At 36.3% G+C, this 20,445-nt stretch overlaps 1 protein-coding gene across 2 annotated transcripts in view; it reads right to left on the bottom strand.

Moving 5' to 3' along the window:
- Positions 1-20,445, bottom strand: part of LOC135215682 (uncharacterized) — a 39,979-nt gene that overhangs the window by 8,080 nt on the left and 11,454 nt on the right. For both annotated transcript variants that reach the window (XM_064250629.1, XM_064250628.1), the window contains exons 2-7: positions 18,240-18,380; positions 16,910-17,179; positions 16,209-16,471; positions 14,955-15,103; positions 2,090-2,204; positions 1,423-1,527 (exon numbers count right to left, since the gene is read on the bottom strand). In XM_064250629.1, coding sequence (XP_064106699.1) covers positions 1,423-1,527; positions 2,090-2,204; positions 14,955-15,103; positions 16,209-16,471; positions 16,910-17,179; positions 18,240-18,330 — 993 coding nt within the window. In that variant the 5' untranslated portion in view covers positions 18,331-18,380. The remainder of the gene's footprint in view (positions 1-1,422; positions 1,528-2,089; positions 2,205-14,954; positions 15,104-16,208; positions 16,472-16,909; positions 17,180-18,239; positions 18,381-20,445) is intronic.

Genomic DNA, 20,445 nt, shown 5'->3' on the forward strand with positions numbered 1-20,445 from the left:
GTAGTCCTTTGAAATTAGATGACACAGAATAAAAATACCGTAACTACTGTTGCAGCTATTCGTTCTTCCCCAGTGTGAGGTAAAATGCTGTTAGGCTGAACCGATCAGTAGTGGTTGGTAGCAAACGTTGTCGCCCGCCGTTAGAGCAACATCGATAGTCTCTCCCCACGGCTCTGTCGAGGTAGCTCCTCTGTACTAGGCTTTATCTAATCGCTATTTTTCAGTTGTTTTAACATGTCACTGGTGAAAGCTATTGACAGTCTCTCTGTCTCTTAGAAAATGTACTCTATTTATTGAAAGTAAATAATGTCACCACATATACCACAGTTACGACGAAGTTTTGGTTTAGACGATATTCTATTGTTGGGACTCAGCCACTGTCAGAAGATTGGCTAGGGAAACCGAGATTTGGCAAATATATATATATATATATATATATATATATATATATATATATATATATATATATATATATATATCTTAGTATAAAAAGCCTGGTTTAACAAAAAAGATGCAATATTTTCAGCATGAAGACTTATATTTTTTAATTTGGAAAGCTGATGCGTATACGTGCTGTCTACAGAACTCCAGATTCTTCTTTTTTTCTCTCTCTAGAAGACCGTCTGCACGTGGGCTTTTTCTCATTGTTAAGTATTGTTTATATTAAAAAGCAAAAATCTAGAAACTGTGACGAACTCAAAATGAATGGCAAACTCAGCCAGGACAGGAGAGAGTTCATAAATAAAGTGGTTTATTATTAAGGGGTGGGGGGGTGGGGGGGGGGGGGGGGGGCGGTGGTGAACCTTGCTAATTAGTCGAGCTTGTGTCGTGATTCTACTCCATTATTTGCTGTACCATGTGTCCTTCGCTTTTCTGAATTAGTTTATACACAGAATTCCAAGTTTCGTCCAAAACATCTTGGACAATTCTTAGGCTCCATTCCTAAATACATGTTTACAAATATTAATGAACTCCATAAATGGAAAACATCAAAATTTAGAGAAAATCATTCTAATATCAAAATCTGACCAAGTGTCAGTAGCAGTTGGAGGGAACCAGTTGCAATTGATGTGTAACGCAGTTTGAGTGAGAGCTAATTATCTTTTAGACTTACAAGATCTTGACCACCGTACAATGATTTTGTAGGAATGATATTCACAATAAGTTTGTATGTATTATAAGTTGATGGGTATGGCTACTGTATTGCAAAGTAATGTGGAAGAAAATTTTCAAGTAGCGAAAGTTTAGTTTCTTCAGGTATCATTGTTAAAGGAACTGTTTTCTTCAAACTTACAAAACTTAAATTTCTGACCTCATCGCTGCGAGGTTATTCTTGAAGGCATTAGTGTAAAAGTGTTAATATATCCCGCTGAACTCATTAAAGTTTTTAATTGTAGATATTCTCCTGCATGTGAAATTTACCTTTTTTGAAGCTTCAGTGGGTCCAGCGCCACTTCCACGTGAAGGACTTGGTTCATCCTCTTGTTCCAAACCCACATCTTCCGTTTCAGTTTCAATCAGATTTTCCTGAAAAGATATTGAAAAGTGTTGTCAAGATTCATTAGAATTCTTCACAACTTACTTCATAACTTTTCTTATACTAAACAGCATATAGTGATACGGAATTTATCGAAAAGTTACACTTTACCGGTTATATGTTTATATGTGTATATACTTATGCATTTGTATAGACCTATTAGTCACTTTACACAGATATACAAGGTACTTCTACATGTTACAATGGTTTCTTATATATATTTCTTCATCATTCAAGTATTATGAATTTAACAACAATTAGTTATAGATAGTAGCTTACCTCTCGTAGGAAATATATATAAGAAATATGAAAATCAATTCAAGCAAGCATTCCATTTTACTCAAGAAGATACAACAAAGTGAAATTCCCATATTGCTTATGGTAACTCATGCAGCACATATGCTCTAATAATACGTTTCTCATAATTAAACGACGCACGCACACACACACACGCGCGCATATATAACAAAAAGAAGCATGGGGCATATAATTTCCATACAGATTGATAATTATTAACAATCACTGGTAAAACTACGACGTAATGTACAGTACCTCGATGCTGCTGACTGACGGATCAACACACAAAAGTTTTTCTAAATCTGATGGATAAGATTCTGGTCCAACAACCAATGTAACATTGTCCCCGATAGGCAGTGCATAGTAAGCTCTGGAATCACATAGGTACAAAGAAAAAATTAAGTAGGGAAACAATTTAGGAACAAAACAGGGTTCAAGAACATCTGAATGATGCAATTTTAATCAATTTGGGAAGTTTGTTTTAGTTCATTAACCAAATAGTTCAACATATTATAAAAGTGGATCTTTAGAAACTACACTGTCAATACAAATTGAAGTGATGCTAATTTGGAAAGAGGCTCTCATAGCCTTGTAACATTAAAAATACATAATTTACCACCACCAGAGAGTAAAATCCATCTCCAATACAATAGTTGAGTGCCAAATGTCTAGCGCTTGATTATGATTGATAACTGTCACTTCCCCACAAGACTTTACAGTGGGAATTAAATAAGGAAAGTGAATCTACCCTGACTTGGATTCAAAGTTATAGCTTTTTTCATTTGATATTGAGATGTAAGTGACTTATCCATCCGACTACAAGAGATAAGTCGATTTTAGTTGTGCTGTCTGGTAGTTTAATGTTCGGTACTCAGGATCGTAATCATCCCACCTCTCCCACGATAGCAAAGTACAAAGTTTATAACATTTAGTAATGTGTAATAGTTTTGTTTCCAATTCACACATGATTTTTCACACAAATACTCTTAATGTAGAGTTAGTTTTACATAAGAACTAATTAGCCCCTTTAATTTTAGTTTTTCCTAAGTGTATATACCTTGGCCAAGATTCGAACCTCTGGCTTTTGGTTTGGTACAGAGATGTGAGTGACTTTTCCACCTGGCCATCAAGGGAGAAATAAGTCGGTCTTAGATTAATAACTTAATTTCAACTAACTGTTGTGCACACTCCTCTTGAATTAAGGTTTTGTATTGAGAATCCAAATCAGTCCACTTCACCATGAGAGCTAATCTGCATTATATATATATATATATATATATATATATATATATATATATATATATATATATATATATATATATAATGCAGATTATGATAAAAAAGTAGTACATTTACAGATTTTACACATAAGAACATGAAAACATAAATTCATTCAAAAATTAAACATAAACACTTCTGCAGGGTTCTTGAGGATTTCGCAAATGGTGCATTTCTGAAAAATTTGCTTATGCCAATATGTTAGGTTCCAATGAAAAGTTTGCGTGCCTGTGAATTCGTGCACCTCAAATCGCGTAAGATCTAGGTATCATTGTGTATGTATGTATGTATGTGAATATGCCGTGTTTGGTAATATTCCCCTGGGGGTCAAATGTGTTTCGCCCCATTTAGTACTATAGTAGATTCACTTCAGGCGTGCCTTTGATGTCTAGGCCAGCCCCTTACGACGCTCCTGATTGGCTGTTGCTAAGCCAATCACAGAGCTGAAAACTCTGTCTCTCTCGAGAGATTTCACATAGGCAAGATGAATGTTCTATCCTCTCCTGAGGGATACGTATTTCAAAAGTATCCCTCAGGAGAGGTGGAACGTACATCCTGCCTATGTGAACTCTCTCGAGAGACTGAGAGTTTCCAGCAATGTAATTGACTTATCAACAGCCAATCAGGAGCGTCGTAAGGGGGACGTGAATGTACCATAGCTCTGTGGGGATCAAATGCACTCAGGGACATTTGATCCCCGACAGGCTAGTACTAAACACGCCAAAATACTTTTGACTCCCCAGGGGCTAGTACTAAACACAGTGAAACAGTCAAGATAAATCACTTGTTTCACTAGCTCTCGTGGTTCAAATGTTCCTAGTAAGAGAATTGGTCATTTCACGTATTCCCTAGGGGGATTTCACATATTCCCTGTAACATATGTATATATATATATATATATATATATATATATATATATATATATATATATATATATATATATATATATATATATATATATGTATATATATGTATATATATATTATGGTTTTTGTGTTTGTCTTTGTGATTATATACATACATAATATATAGTTTGTGTACATATATATATATATATATATATATATATATATATATATATATATATATATATATATATACATAAAACAGTTTTTCCCCCATATTCATGGGGATGAATATCAGGCACTACCACCACCACCACCACCACACCCCAGCTAGAATGCACGAATAGTTGAAACCCCTGTAAAATTGCTTAAAAAAAACCCACAAAAAAATGTTTATCTGGTTTTTTTAATAGTTTTATCACAAAAAGTGCATTTTAGGATAAAATTGATAAAAAAAAGGAACCTTGGGATATTTCTCTAGAAAAATACCGCGAATACGCAAATTACCTGTGAATAATGGGTAGATATGGTCCACAGAAATCCTTGAATAAGTGAGTCTGCAAATGCCGAAAATGTGAATACGGGGTGTCCACTGTATACATGCAGTGATCGTCATCGTAATAAAATGGGTAACGACTCCAGGTTCATTATTCTGGTGTAAAAAAGCAAGGTATTTTTGAGGGTGAATAAATTGAGACTGAATAATACGCCAGCTATGTATGTTTGCGCATTCTCAGTGAGCATGAAATTTCCATTTATTATAGCTCAGTTTGAGCTGGCTTCCATTGTGGATAGCATTTCATTTGTGACTGTGTTATTATTCTGCATTTTCATGGTATTGCACTGCGTAAAGTGGATATTGTTCATTTTTTATGGGCAAAACAAGAAACTTATCATCTTGTGTTAGTGAGTGGAGTGTTTGGAAGTATGTGGCGAGATTCAGGGAGGGTGGTAGTACAGACAATCCATAATAGTCAGGCAGCGAGTGTAATATACTTCATAAAATTTGCCAAGTTTGATTTTCCACTTTCATGAGGTCAAGGACATCACAAAGACACAAGTTGTACTTGGTGTCAAGTTATCAAATTTTATTTCATAAAATGGGGGCTATCAAAATGGCCACCAAAACCTAAAAAATATTAAATTTGGCAGTTGTTCAGCATCAAAGATAGCAACATTGTTCCTTTTTCACCTAAATAATAACATCAAAATGAGGAAATACAGCAAGGAAAATAAAAATGAAACCATACTGAGATATCATATCCTTCTCATCTTCTATTTCAGTAGTCCAGTTGTGTTTATTTTCACAATCATTATTGCAGCTGCAGGAATCAGTGCCCACGAGATCATTTTCTTACACCCACATCTGAATGTTCCACCTGGCTAGGGCTATTGCAAAAACATCTCTGAAACTCTTAATAGGGCCTCTGCAGCTGGTAAATTGTTGCAGAAAATTGGCTTTAATTAAGTGCCCATCTTCAATTTTCCATGAGTAGTCTGTTACTGGTGGAACAACAGGCCAAGGTGGTGTTACTGGTGGAACAACAGGCCAAGGTGGTGTTACTGGTGGAACAACAGGCCAAGGTGTATGTGCAGGATGACTTCCATACAAGCAACATGAAATATGACCTTTCAGTATGAGGTTTGATAGTCTCGAGTGTGGGAGGGAGGTGTCGCCCTTTTTTGCCATTCTGTGTAAATAGCAGCCATCTCAACTCTAACAGAATCTGATTTTATATTTGAAGTGCTTTGGAGCAGGCAAACATATCTTTCTATCTGCCTGAAAATCAATTCTGGTACTTTGGGTGTTAGTCCAAAGATTCTAAATGATTCAAGTATTTTTTCATCACTTTGTAAAAAATGCTTTAAAATGGCTTGCCACACCCTTTCCTGCATATGCTCCCGTGTTGTCAGTCCCCTAGAAGGCATACTATCATCCAATTAAGGCATCTTTCTTGTCAAGTTGCACATAGCATTCTCTGGCGGAAATTTTGTCTCCTTTTTTGCGTAGTAGAGATGTCAGTGATGGGAGTTAGCAAAAACACAAATACATCTGTATCAAGAGAGAATAAATCTACCTTGGCCTCGTATTCTCTGTGCCTGATGCCTATAGCATTAAGTAAGACTAGTTGATCTTCTTCCAATTATGACTTACCTGCTTTCATACTTTCCATTCTCACGATAGTAGAGACTGCAGTTTGCCCTTATTTTTGTGTAGTGTTATGTACATGATAATATAGAGAGCTTGATTTCTTTGTTGTTTTGTCTCTGGTTGTTTCTTTAAGTGATCTACTCAAATACTGGTCAAAGACTAGACGAATCTCAGAATATGATTTACCTAGGCTGTCAACTTATGGCAAATTCATATTCCCCGATTGCATGCTTGACATCAAACATGTGTCTACTTTTAGCCACAGCTAACAGTCTCGAAAGAAGTTCCCTCTCTTATCTTAATGACATCACCTGACCTTTTACTTTAGTTTTTACTAATGGTCCGGTCGCTCTGAAGTACTGGTGTTGTTTTTCTTCTGAGGGTCCCAAAATTCTATAGTCATCTCAAACTTCTCTAAAGTCTCTCTACCCAAGTCATCCTGAATTTCAATATTCTTAGATGCCTCAGATGGTATTACAGCAAAAGTAATGAGGTTGTACATCTCCTTTTCCTCAAGTGGATTTCTTTGCTTTCCAATGACCTCAACAAGTTTGGCAGTATTTTTCAACAACCTTCCGCTCTTACTACCAATTACTTCATTTCCCTAATGCTTTTCATTTTCTTATGCTCCTGTTCAATTGCCTGATCAGGGTCAATAGCTGTGAATGATGTACTGTGTTTGCTGACGACAAAGTTACCTTCATCTAGAAACTTCCATAACTCTTCATCTTTTTCTTGCAATTCTAACACAGCAGCAACATAAAGGGGCCCCCATCAGCCATAATTGTATTGGTCATGTGCATGGAAGTAGGGCAACAATTCTTCGGTTTTTGCTATATGAAGTTTCCAGTCAACTTTTCTAGTTGCGGCAATAAACATTACCCGGGTTTGTACTTGGTTCCTATAGTTCATCATGAACTTCTGAATGCCATTCCCTGGTTCATATGTGGTATAAATTTTTCCTTTTCTTCATCAGTAAAGGCAACCTGATAAAGCAAAAGATTCAGAGCAATTACTGTATGTGCCTCTAAGCAACTATAAACATATCCTCCATCAAGTATTTGTCTTACTGTGGCAGGTTCATAGATACCTGATTCTTCCCATGCTGCCTCTATTCCACTACCTTCGACATTTCAGAACTGCCTTGGTCATGTGCAAACTACCAAGTCTAGTGCACCAGTGTGATTTATAATCTTTTATCATTACTACACGATCATACAAGTCACCATCTAGTGTTATAATAAGTCTGGTGTGGTTCCCTACAATCATACAGCTAATCTTTTGTACCGGCATCAGAATTGTTAAGAGCACAGACCATTCTGTTGGGCTTTTTCTGTAGAGAGGGGCACAGATTCCAAGAATCCAAACAGTTGATGGCTTTGTGATTAGTGAACTGAATGTGGACCACGTAGGGGCATCGCTTCCCACGTGTATGACAGTTAGAACTTCATAGGAAAATAGAAAATATTACTGAATGATTTTTTTAGTAATAAATTGATGTATAAATAGAGAATAAACATAATTCAGTATACAGTATACATTCACAATTCATCAAATGACTTGCATTGTTGAAAAACATGATTTTCTATTTTTTTTTTCCGCACGGTCAATCTTTGAAACGCTCTCACAGTACTAAATACCACAGTGACATTTTGGCACCAGGTTGGAAGTTACTTCATATGATGTAAAGCAAAAAATCAAACTTGGCAAATTTTTTGCAGTAACGACAAAATTGTGACAACCGCTGCCTGACATATACCTTTGAAACTTCCCGGACGCCCACGTAAGACCTGTGAAAGGCCTACAAGTGTGTTGACGAGAGTTACAACAAAACCTTCGTTCAGCAGCTCGTATAGTGAAGAAACCGAATCCTAGTGTGGTCGGTGAGGGCATCCAGGCCGTTTCAAAGGCTTATGGGTGTCCAAGGTGAACTTCGCCACGTACTTCCGAACTCTCCTTAACACCAGTCTGATTCTCTGTATCTTCGGTTTGAAGGGCAGATTCGTTCAAAGCTATCAACTGGGTGATAACCTCAGATAATAAGTCTTTTGTTTTGCCTATAATAAATGTACAATAGCTACTTTACACAATACAACACGGCGAAAATGTGGGAGAACAGTAGCGTAGTCACGCATGAAATGCTATCCACAATGGCAGCCACCCTCAAACTAAACGATAATAAATGGGGATGTCATGCTCAATGAGGATGTGTAAACGTCACACAGCTGCCGCCCCCCAAATGCTGAAGCCTTGCCGAGGATGGGGGCTTAGGGTTCAGCAGCTGGGCCCTGATGCCTGGTGGGAACTGCCTTCTCGCTAGGCCTTGGTGCCCAGCTGTTGATCCAACTAAATAAGTCAGCCCTTTTCCTTCTACTAAAAACATTTCATCCTTCTGCCTCTTCCCCCTATAAGGTATGGAATTTATGATGATGGCTATTGGCTTGGTTTTGGACATGATTAGACTTATTCTTCGGATTTGCAGGAGGGTGAGGAAGGACGGCATGCCACCTCACCTGTAAAACTCGAGTACCTGACGTGGTCGAGCGAGGGGAAAGTTTAATGTCAAACCCTATCCTCAGTGCCAGGTCTGATCTCGATGGACTTCACGACGCCTTAGCACTGAGGGCGAGGTGTATGTCCAGGTAATACCCGTAGGGCTGCCTTTGTAAAAGGGATGACCCCGTCCTCTAATTGTGGCTCCTTGGTGGGTATGGGGATTACGCGGATGAATTATATCTTCGCATATATATGGCAAACCCCCTCTTTTATCAGACTCTGGCATGGAAATGGACTTGGCAATGGATAATTCATGTTCGAACATAGTTACGATGGAACCTTTTTCTTCTCCTGCTTTGGAAAGAAAGAAAAATGCAAAAGTGAATTCAAGGAACTTAAATATTCAGAGCAATACGAAAGGAAAAATGGAGATTCTTCCTGGTATGTATGAATTAGTTTCATACAATAAGTTTATAGTTCTTAGGCTCGAAGATGATGTATTGCAGAATATCAGTGTATTTAAAGCAAGCAGAGAAATTAACAATGTATGTAACAGTATACCAAAAATTCGTCCACAGGATGATAGGACCCTATTAGTCGAAGTCTCTTCACCTGAACAAAGTGAAAAATTGATCAAAATGAATACCTTAGTAGGGCGAAAAGTTAAGTGTTTCCCTCATCCTATTCATAACCAAAGTCAAGGAGTAATATATGTTCCTGAACTGCTCTTATTAGACACCGAAGAAATTCAGCAGGAATTAGAGGAACAGAATGTGGCAAAGGTGGTCAGAATGAGAAAGAAGGTGGGAGATCAGATTGTTCCCCTGGCAACACTAGTCCTCACTTTTAACACCTTTAAATTACCTAATGCTATCAAGGCAGGATGGCTGAACTTCAAAGTCAAGCCATACATACCATCACCTTTGAGATGTTACCACTGCCAGATGTTTGGTCATTTGATCCAGAAATGTAGAAAGAAAATAAATGAAGAACCTGCTTTATGTTGTAATTGTGGCAAAGAAGCACATGGACCATGCAATGAACCACCGTCTTGTATTAATTGTGGAGAAAACCATCCTGCATCCTCAAAAAGTTGCGTGAAATTCATTTTAGAGAAGGAGGTACAAACAATTTAAAATTTCGTTTAAAGACGCTAGAAAGAAAGTGCTAGAACTTCAAATAAGACCGGGAGTTACATTTTCATCAGTAATTAAGAAGCCACAGTCCAGGTACAAGTGCCAGCTAGTCATGCAGTGCAACAGCAACCATCCGCTGCAGTCACAAAGTCAAACCAGGCTGAGACAATGCCACGTGGAGAGGAGCATGGTGATGATAAACCTAAAGCAGGATGTTCTTTAAATAATCAAAATAGCACATCACTCCAGCAACCAAAACCACAGGTTCTTAAATCATGTACAGCAGAGATACCTAAAGGAATTCAGTTGAATACATCCAATGGAACTCGGCCCAAATCAGATCACAGGAAAAGAGAGAGAACATCAGAAAAAAGAAAAGATAAAAGTGGAAATGAAAGTAATGAACTTTCCTCGCAGAAATCCATTGTTATCCAGAGCAATATCCCCAGGTTAAAGCACGTAAAAGATAATAATTAATTATCAATCGTAATGGATTGCAGGCTTTCAATTTTGCAGTGGAACTGTCAGGGACAAATATCCACTGCATACAGACTTACAAGTAGTTGCTGTTAAAATTTTTCTGAAAAAGAAATATACCACATGTTCACTGTATTTACCTCCAAATAGAACATATCATAATCTGACTCGAGAATTAAGGAATTAATAAATCAGCTTCCAAGGCCTTTTCTTATTGTTGGTGATTTTAATGGAAGACACCCCATGTGGGGTGATGTAATCTCCAATCCTAGAGGAAACAATATTTATAATTTTATTGAAGACCAAGAGCTTGCAATTCTTAATTCTGGAGAACCAACACATTTTCATATTCAAACTGGGACCTTTTCTGTGATAGATTTATCAGTATGCAGTCCTGATTGTTAGCTTGACTTTTCTTGGAATGCAATGAGTGAAGGATTAGGAAGTGATAATTTTCCAATCTTTATTAATGTAGTAGGTGAAATTGCTACGCCAAGATCACCCCGTTGGATTCTGGATAAAGCCAACTGGGCATTATTCAAAACCCTGACTTTTTTAGGAATGGATGTTGAGGATTTCCAGTCCCTGGATGATGCCCTGGATTGCCTTTGTAAACTAATTATTGATGCTGCCCAGAAGACAATTCCTCGTACAACTGGAAAATTTAAAAGAAAGCCAGTTCCTTGGTGGAACCTTCAATGTCAAATAGCTCGTCAAGCAATGCGAGCAGATTTTACGCGCTATTCCAGAAATAAATGTTCTTATTATTTAATCTTATTTAAGAAGGCACGAGCCAGATTTCGATATATATATATATATATATATATATATATATATATATATATATATATATATATATATATATATTATATATATGTATATACACATACATAATTCATAACACATATATAGCGTATATATATATTATATATATATATATATATATATATATATGTATATATATATATATATATATATATATATATATATATATATATATATATACACTATAAGTCATATCACATTTCCGTGATTCATATACATATATCGAGCTACAATGTCCTTTAATATCTAATTTCGCTCTACCTCGGAATTAATATATTTTCATATATGCTTAACGCGAAGGGGAATTTTTCACTCTGGAATAAAATAAGAAAAATTAGTGGCAAATATGTACCAACACCTCCACCAGTGTTATTAGTAAATGGAAACATGGTTGCCAATCCAGAGGATGTTAGAGAGGTTTTTGCTGACCATTTTGCCAATGTTTTTTCTAAAAACCCAAACTCACCTTACTATGAAGAACGTATTAAAAAAAAAAAAAAAAAAAAAATTCTCGACTTTACATCCATGCGGAGCAAATCATATAACCAGCCATTTACCTATCAGGAATTTTTATCTGCCTTGTCATCATGTAATGAATCTGCTCCTGGTGCAGATGACATAACCTATTCAATGATAAAAAATTTGCCACATGGAACACAAAAGTTTTTGCCGAGTATCATTAATAAAATATGGAAAGAAAATGCATTTCCAGCTTTGTGGAACATAGCTATATTACTAGCTTTTTTGAAGCTACAGAAAGATGGTACTACTCCGTCTAGTTATCATCCTATTGCTCTAACATCATGCATATGTAAGTTGACGGAAAAAATGGTCAATGTGCGACTTATATGGATCTTAGAAAAGAAGGGCCTTATAACTCCAGCCCAGTGTGGCTTTCGTCAAATGCGTTCTTGTACTGGCATCTTAGTACGTCTAGAAAATTCAATTTACGAGGCTTTCATCTCCAGAAAACATCATTTATCAGTTTTCTTTGACCTGGAGAAAGCTTATAATACATCCTGGAGATATGGTATTTTGAAGACACTCCATGATTATGAATTCCGAGGAGAATTACCATTATTCATCTAAGCTTTCCTAAAAAATCGAAGGTTCAAGGTTAAAGTTGGAAACTCATTTTCATCTCTTTACAGCCAAGAAGAAGGAGTTCCACAGGAAAGTGTCCTTAGTGTTACACTGTTTGCTTTGTGCATTAACGGGATTGCCTCTGTGATTCCTAAAGATATAATGTTCTCCTTATTTGTTGATGACCTCTCTCTATCGTTTGCAGCCTCACGAATGGCAGTGGCTGAGAGAAAAATGCAGCTGGCTATTAACAAAATTGTGCAATGGCCAGAAAAAAGGGGTTTTAAGTTCTCTACATCGAAAACTGTTGCTGTACATTTCTTCCGCATTAAAGGTATATACCTTGATCCTAACCTCTACATACATGATCAGAGGATATCATGTAAGGAAGAGACACGTTTTTTTGGGATTACTGTTCGACAAAAGAATGACTTGGGTACCTCACCTAAAAAATCTGAAAGTCAGGTGTATGCAAGCTCTGAATGTTTTAAGAGTGCTTTCCCATACATCTTGGGGAGCAGATCGGAATCACCTAATGATCCTCTACAAAGCCATAGTGGGATCAAAATTAGCATATGGTTGTGAGGTATACTCTTCAGCCTCGAAATCAAAACTAAATATTTTAGATTCGATACATAATGCAGGAATAAGGATTGCGAGTGGCGCCTTTAAACCAACTCCAATCCCAAGCCTTTTGGTAGATTCAGGATTTATATCATCAGATATCACTTGTTCGATACTGGCATAGAATCCAGAAGATTCCTGACTCGTTAACTTGCCAAGCAGTTTTTAATGATAAATATTTTAGCCTTCATGAACATAATCCGCGTTATCCAAAACCTTTTGGATACAGAGTTTTAAAAATTTTAGAAGATTACTCTATTCCAAAGGTCAAAGTCTGGCCATTTAAGTATTCTGTTATGGCCCCCTTGGAAGCTTCCTTCTGTTGAGCACTGCAGGTTCTTCACTGGTAGCAAGGAAGAAATGAGTGCCGAGATGCTGCACATCTCCCTTTTAGTTATAGTTTTTACAGATGGATCCAAGTGTGACACACGCATTGGCTATGGAGCTGTATTTCCCAATTTTTTAAGAGTGGAAGGCTACCAGATCAGGCATCCATTTTTACAGCAGTGTTATGCAATCCTAACTGGCCTTAAAGGGATTGCTTGTCATTCTGGAGAACAATTTTTTTATGTTGCGATTCACTGAGTGTCTTGCAAGCTATTGGTCATTTTAATTCACTCCATCCTATTGTTATTGAAATTTTAGAGTGGCTTCAGTTGCTTAAGATTAGTGGTAGGAAAGTATCTTTCTGTTGGTCCCTTGCACATGTCGGTGTGGCAGGAAACGAAGTAGCAGACTCACTTGCCAAAACAACAGTCAACCAAAGTAACATAGCTAGATGTGCACTCCCTACAAATGATATGTATCCAGTCATTAAATCAGCGTTCCTTGATTCCTGGAAATTTGCATGGGAGCTAAAAAACCAAAAAATGAAAGAAATAGCTACCACCATCTCACCTTGGAAGTATTCACCAATGAGTAGGCAAAGAGAAGTAATGAGTACTCTGTCGGCTTAGAACAGGCCATACAAAAATGACACATGGCTTTCTGATGAGTGGGGATCATCAGCCTTATTGTGACGACTGCTTGGTACCATTGACAGTCAGACACCTGATAGTTGAGTGCCCCAGTCTTTCAGATGAGAGAGAGAGATACTTTCCTCCACGTTACAGGGAAACTGAAGACGGTTTTTCCATTACCAAGATTTTAGGGACAGATTTTATTGAAAGCACCCTGTTTAATTTTATTAATGCCATTGGTATTTTAAATAAAATTTAAGTTTTACTATTAATTATGTAAGTTTATAGGTTTTACGATTCTTAATTTTTTTTTTATCATGGGGATTTTCCTTTCTTAAATATGCATTATATATTCCATTGTAGTGGCGTCAATAACCATTAACAGTTGTGATGCCAGATAATCTTTAATAAATCCATCAATCAACACAGCTGCCGTATTATTCTATCTCAATTCATTCACCCTCAAAAATCATTTTTATTTTGCCAGAACAATAAACCTGGTGATATATATATATATATATATATATATATAATATAATATATATATATATATATATATATATATATATGTATATATATATATGTGTATATATATATATATATATATATATATATATATATATATATATGTATGTATATATATATATATATATATATATATATATATATATATATATATATATATATATATATATATATAAATAAAGATAAATGCCACGAAGGAAAAATAAACGAAGGAGTCTGCGAGATCTTTCGACTTAAAAGCCCTTTACTGCTTCAGTAAAGGGCTTTTAAGTCGAAAGATCTCGCAGACTCCTTCGTTTATTTTTCCTTCGTGGCATTTATCTTTATTTATGGATTTATCACGTTCCTAACTTTCGTGATTCTGTTATAGCATATAATATATATATTATAAGTAATATTTTATATATATATATAAATAAATATATATATGTATGTATGTAATGTTATATAATAGTATATAGAATATGTATTATATATATATATAATCAATATTATATATATATATATATATATATTATATAAATATATATAATGTATATACGTATATCTATATATATTTCGAATCTTTCTTATTTTACATTGCACAACATAGATGACTATCTACAATATTAAGCTCCATTCCATGTTGTACAGGCATCATCTATAGGAATGAAATTGTTTGGAAAAGTGTGACTTTTTGGATGTCTGTCAGCTTGTCAAAGACTCAAAGTGATTGCTTACTTGAGAACAAGGCATCCACACTCAGGCGGAGTGAAAACAAGGGTGAGTCCTCCTCCTCCATCCAGACGTCCCATCGCCCACCACAAATCTTTGCTGTGCTCCGTCCATTCTGATCCCGCATCGTCACCTACAGTCCATGTTGTCATATTCTGAAATGATGGTGATTTATAACAGAAATCAAAAGCTCTCTTGAAAGACTTAAGAAGAATTATGTAATCCTTGGTGACATGGATTATTATGGCTAAAAAACATACTTGTGATCAAAATAAATGCATTTCAAAGCTGTATGTATGCTATTAATGCTTAGCTTTCGACCCTGTCATCCCCAAAGAGACAGACACTACTATGTGGATAAGTGAAATGATATTTGTACATGTTATTAATATTACGTTCTGCAAGAAAAGCTAAATGGAATGTCATCTAGGAATGATTGATTTTCTTCACTAGAGGCAGAAAACTTGCAGTTTCCGAAGGCTTACTACAAATCCTGATGACTTGGTTGCAGAGCCCTGAAGCAGAGACTTTACTCTTCTCTCTCGAATTAAAAATATATAGTTAAAAAGTGGTGTAATGAGACCATCATTAACTTGTCACATCTTCACCTTTGTAACAGTGAACAATATCAGCAAGATTATTGGTATTAGAACAAATACTTTGAATTTGACAGAACTGAGCAGCGAAAATTATGAGGTGTCTTCCAAAAGTTATGTTAGTTGTGTTGTTCAATATAATTTTATCACTCTTGCATGGCATTAACCCTTGTATTCATTCCATGGTCAAGAGGAACAGTGTATATTTTCTAGTGAAGAGTCAGAGGAGGTCTAATTTGGTATTACAGGTTAGGAAAGTCCTAAGAACCCTTGGGCCTCTGGATAACTTTAATTCTGAGTTGTACAGCTTCTTGTTCTCATTTTGAATCAGCAATAATGTGGTGGCAAGTCCTACCAGTAAGAGCAAAATAAATTTTTTAAGAAATCTGGAGTTCTAGAGTGCTCTACGTGCCATAAATAAGGCTATGATCTCAGTTTCTATGAATGTGAATGTATTCGCAAGTATTTCTACTCTTGCTAGAAGCATCTTGAGTGCTTGATGACATAAAGAATGAGTTTCATATTAAAAATAGTTTCCATTTTTATCGAACGATTTGGTGAATAGATAAATGTTCTTTTCCTCTGCAGTTCATTTAGCAGCTGTTTCACTTATACTGAAATAGTCTTATTCTACAACAAGCAAGTCAATCATCAATGCGTTTACCTCGGCCTCTGTGTCTACGGCAAACGCCACAACGGGAGACCTAGTAGTGCTTCCTCGCAGGCGGTGACTGGCCTTGCGACGCTGACCTGCAGCACCATCTGTACCCGTTCCGTCCAATTGCTGCAGGTCCTCTGAGTCAACCGACTCAACTTCTTCGACTGGATGGAGAGAGAAACCACCTACGCCACAAGCTGTCTTGTTTTCGATACTCTCAAGAGAGATCAGAACGGATCCTTCCTCCGCAACCAGAGATTCGATTTTCACTGTAACCAAAACAACTATGACAGCTGGCCATATAAGGACTGGGAATCATATGTTCTGTAGCAGGTTAGGTTTTACGTCCATAAGGTACTTTTACGTTTGATCTGAATTCAAGCAACGAAACGCCTTTATCGCTTATCAATTGCTTTTTTACGTAAATTGGTAAAACATTGAATAACTAGAAACAGTTATGGGGAAAACGCAACATTGTGCCCAACACTGGTTGATTTGATCTGGTTTGGCTTATAGAATTTAATCTGTCAGTGGGAGAAAACCTTATAGTTATACTAAGAAGTACTAGTTAGAGAGATAATGAGAGGGAGCAAATGTTTCATTGACGATATTTTGCTCAACGGCGAACTTTATTTCATTTTATGTGTTCATAATTAACGTAACCTAAATACTGTTTGACTTCGATGTGGCGACTATAGAAGACTTACATTTGTAGTCAACGTTCGGATCGAGAAGACTTCCATATTTCTTGATGGAGATTGCAATTGGAGCAGAAGATCCCTGGTCATAATCTTCCTCTCCCAAAGTCAGATCCTCCTCAGAGGTCGAAGGTTCCTCGGGACCTGCTGTCGCTTCGTCGCCCTCGGCAACAGGGCTTTTGTCTCCCACGTCTTGCTCTATCATGAATGTGTACGTGTGAAAGTTTTCCAACCATTTCTCAAGGGGGTCTTCGAATAAGTCTTCCTCCGATGCTGTTTCTTTGGGGAAAGGAAATGTGGGTTGCGTTAAGCCATTGCATAAGGAAATAAATTCTATATTTGACATAGGAAAAAGTATGATGTTGATTTTGTCTAAACTCACACTGATTTACATAATCAAGTTGATCTAGGAAACTAGTGCCTATTCCGAAGGAACATAAAATCAGTACTGTAATTATTTTTTAAATTGACTTTTCTACTAATTTTCCATGATAAAAATAGCCATAGTAAGTAAAGTTCTTGAACTTTGCTTTTAAATGTTGACTATTCATTTTGAGACAAACCACATTTTTTCTTTGGAGTTTCCCTTTGAGAGACCAGATCCTCCATGATAGTACAAATGTCAGTGACTAAATTATTCAACTAATTGGAGATTATAAAGTATGCATACTGTTTGAAAATATTTTTCATAAAAGAAAATCATGTAAATGCTCAAAATATTTCATGATTAAAACAATTCAATTGTCTGATAAGCCAGCTTAAAGTGTCTTGCTATTTATGTGTGGTATCTATTGCATAGAAACGTTCTGGAAGATAGAAACGTTCTGGAAAACAATCATTCTTCAGGCTACAGAAACAACACCTATTTGTCCTGCTCCGAATTCTGTCCTTTTGCATCTCCCTTCACCTATGGCTGTCCAACTCCTGCAGCCATATCCCAATAGAAATGGAAATCCTTCATGCCAGACTGAAGGACTAAACGTGACTCATTGATTGACTTAAACAAGAACATAGTTCAGGTGAAAACTCATCATTAGTTAATTTGCGCAGGTTACATTAATTTCATTTATTGCAAGATCAAAGGGAAGCATTTTCTTTGAACGCAATTCCTAATTTCGTTTCACTCCGAGTCTGTTATCCTGGTGAAAATGTTTCGGTTAATTTCAAGTCTTATTAATTTGATAAAAAAATGTCTGCATGGGCTATCGAACTTGGAAAGCCTAATCCAATAAGTATTTGTTGACTCTAGCTATAAGTAAACATCTCAACAATGCCGGGTCAGTGAGTGAGCATTTCTAACAAAAACAAAAAAACGCCAATCGAAGCTGGTAGTACTAACCATTAGCCGTGTCCCCGGCAGCGCGGGTCCCAAGGGCCTTTGCACTCAGCAGTATCGCTGCCCAGAGGAGTGACAGTCTCGTCCTCCCCATTTCGGCGCCTTGAAACCTCCCTTCCTCCGCTCTCTCTCACCCTTTATCGCCTGCAATGGACAACAACGCTCAAGATATCAGTTACGCTTATATAAGTGTAACCATGCGAATGAGAATACACAAAGCCAGAACTAATATATAATATATGTGTATATATTATATACAATATATATCTGTAAATGTGACCAGTAGATTCTACACACACACACACACACACACACACACACATATATATATATATATATATATATATATATATATATATATATATATATATATATATATATATATATATATATATATATATATATATATATATATATATATGTATGTATATATGTAGTATGTATGTATGTATATATGTATATATATATATTGTTTAAGAGACTTCCTTTTCTCTCTTTGTTTATATTAATATGATAAAAGTAATTCGGGAACCACAGAAGATGTAAGAGAGGAAGTGTGACCTAAGGGACTAACCAGTGATTGTTTCGTCTTCCGAATGGGATCTCTTGGTAGTGAATGGTTAGCTCAACCTCGTATTTTTCTTCTCGTTATTTTAATAAATTATAATAGTCACAGAGCAGCCGTTTCGCCATAGTTGTACAAGCTCCATCTCTTCGTTAACCTGTCATTATTCTCTGATTCTGATGTGAACGACGCCAACAGTAATTAAAAAAAAAGGGGGTGGGGGGGAAGGAACGGAACCAAAATCATGGGGTTTCTCTACGAAGCAATGCTCACTTGAAAGGAGAGATCATTAATAATATCCAATCTAATTTGGTAATGAGCGGGGCACTGTCACAGTCCGTCTTTTTTCTTCTTTCTCTTCACGCTATGATGAAAGTCACGGTCACGCTCTTGCCGAAATAGCACCGCAGCTAGAGTCTTAATTTCTTTCTTTCATCTGTGAGGAAGAGAGGACAGCCATCCCAGAGCGCACTTCACTTATGGCCAAGAGAGTCAATTAGCTTGTTGGCGGCAGAATAACTGACGTGACCACAGAGGTCATTGACTCTTGCAGTGAGAAAAGCAAAGAAGATAAAAACAGGTTTCATCGTCAGGGGAATGCCAGCTTTTCTGAATAAAATGTCTTTTGAAATAACTCTACTCGGTCATGTCACTTTCATGTGGGCGTTATTATAGCGAAGGTTATCATCCTGATGCATCATACCTCAAGAGTAATTCAATAAACCTTCATTTGAAGAACCACAGTGCAAACTCTTGACTTTTAAACGTCTGAATTGACGCTTGGAAACCACTCTGAATAAAACCTCGTGAGAAAAACATCACTGCAGGTTTATCCTCGGATATAGTGTCACTAATTTTGATACTGGTGGTCTAACTATTGGTTTACTCGTGCATTCTGAATTTAAATAACGGTAATATGAAATGAAATACCATTGACACTGAAGTCGATTCATCCATCATTGAATTAAATGTACATCAACAATTTCTGTCCCGTTTTCGGCGAATTAATTACTAGCACCTGTAAAACATGCAGTTATTGAAACATTAAATGATGTCCTTCAATGATTGGTGGATTACAATAGGATGTAAGGAAATGCATACCCACAGCAGTATTTAAAATACTGTGAATTAAATATTGGTGGCAGTTAATTAAGTGATGGGGATACTTAAAGAAACCGTCCAAGCACCAGTTACTCTCTCTGTCTATCTGTTATCCGTCCAAATCCTTTCGGCAACAGTGTCAGTCTCTTTCTTTTCCTTCAGCTCTTTGCATCATCAATTTCAATGTCAGAGTCACGCAGTCATCAAAAGGAATAAGAAACAATGTGTCGCACAGTTAAATTAATTCCTCTATATTTTCTTCAAATAATTTAGCTAATACTAATATGCACAAACAACTATGCTTACAGGATGATCTATACTTATCTGTCTTTATTGCTCACAAAAAAATATCAATACACAAATAGATAACAGTATACATATATATCTACATATATGTATGTATGTGTGTGTATAATATATATATATATATATATAATATATATATATATATATATATATATATATATCTTATATACAGGAGAGAGAGAGAGAATGAAACGAAACATTTATTGTAAAATATTATTAATAATTAAATGAAGTGCG

The sequence above is a fragment of the Macrobrachium nipponense genome, chromosome 5 (assembly GCF_015104395.2).
Source record: "Macrobrachium nipponense isolate FS-2020 chromosome 5, ASM1510439v2, whole genome shotgun sequence".
Taxonomy (NCBI): domain Eukaryota; kingdom Metazoa; phylum Arthropoda; class Malacostraca; order Decapoda; family Palaemonidae; genus Macrobrachium; species Macrobrachium nipponense.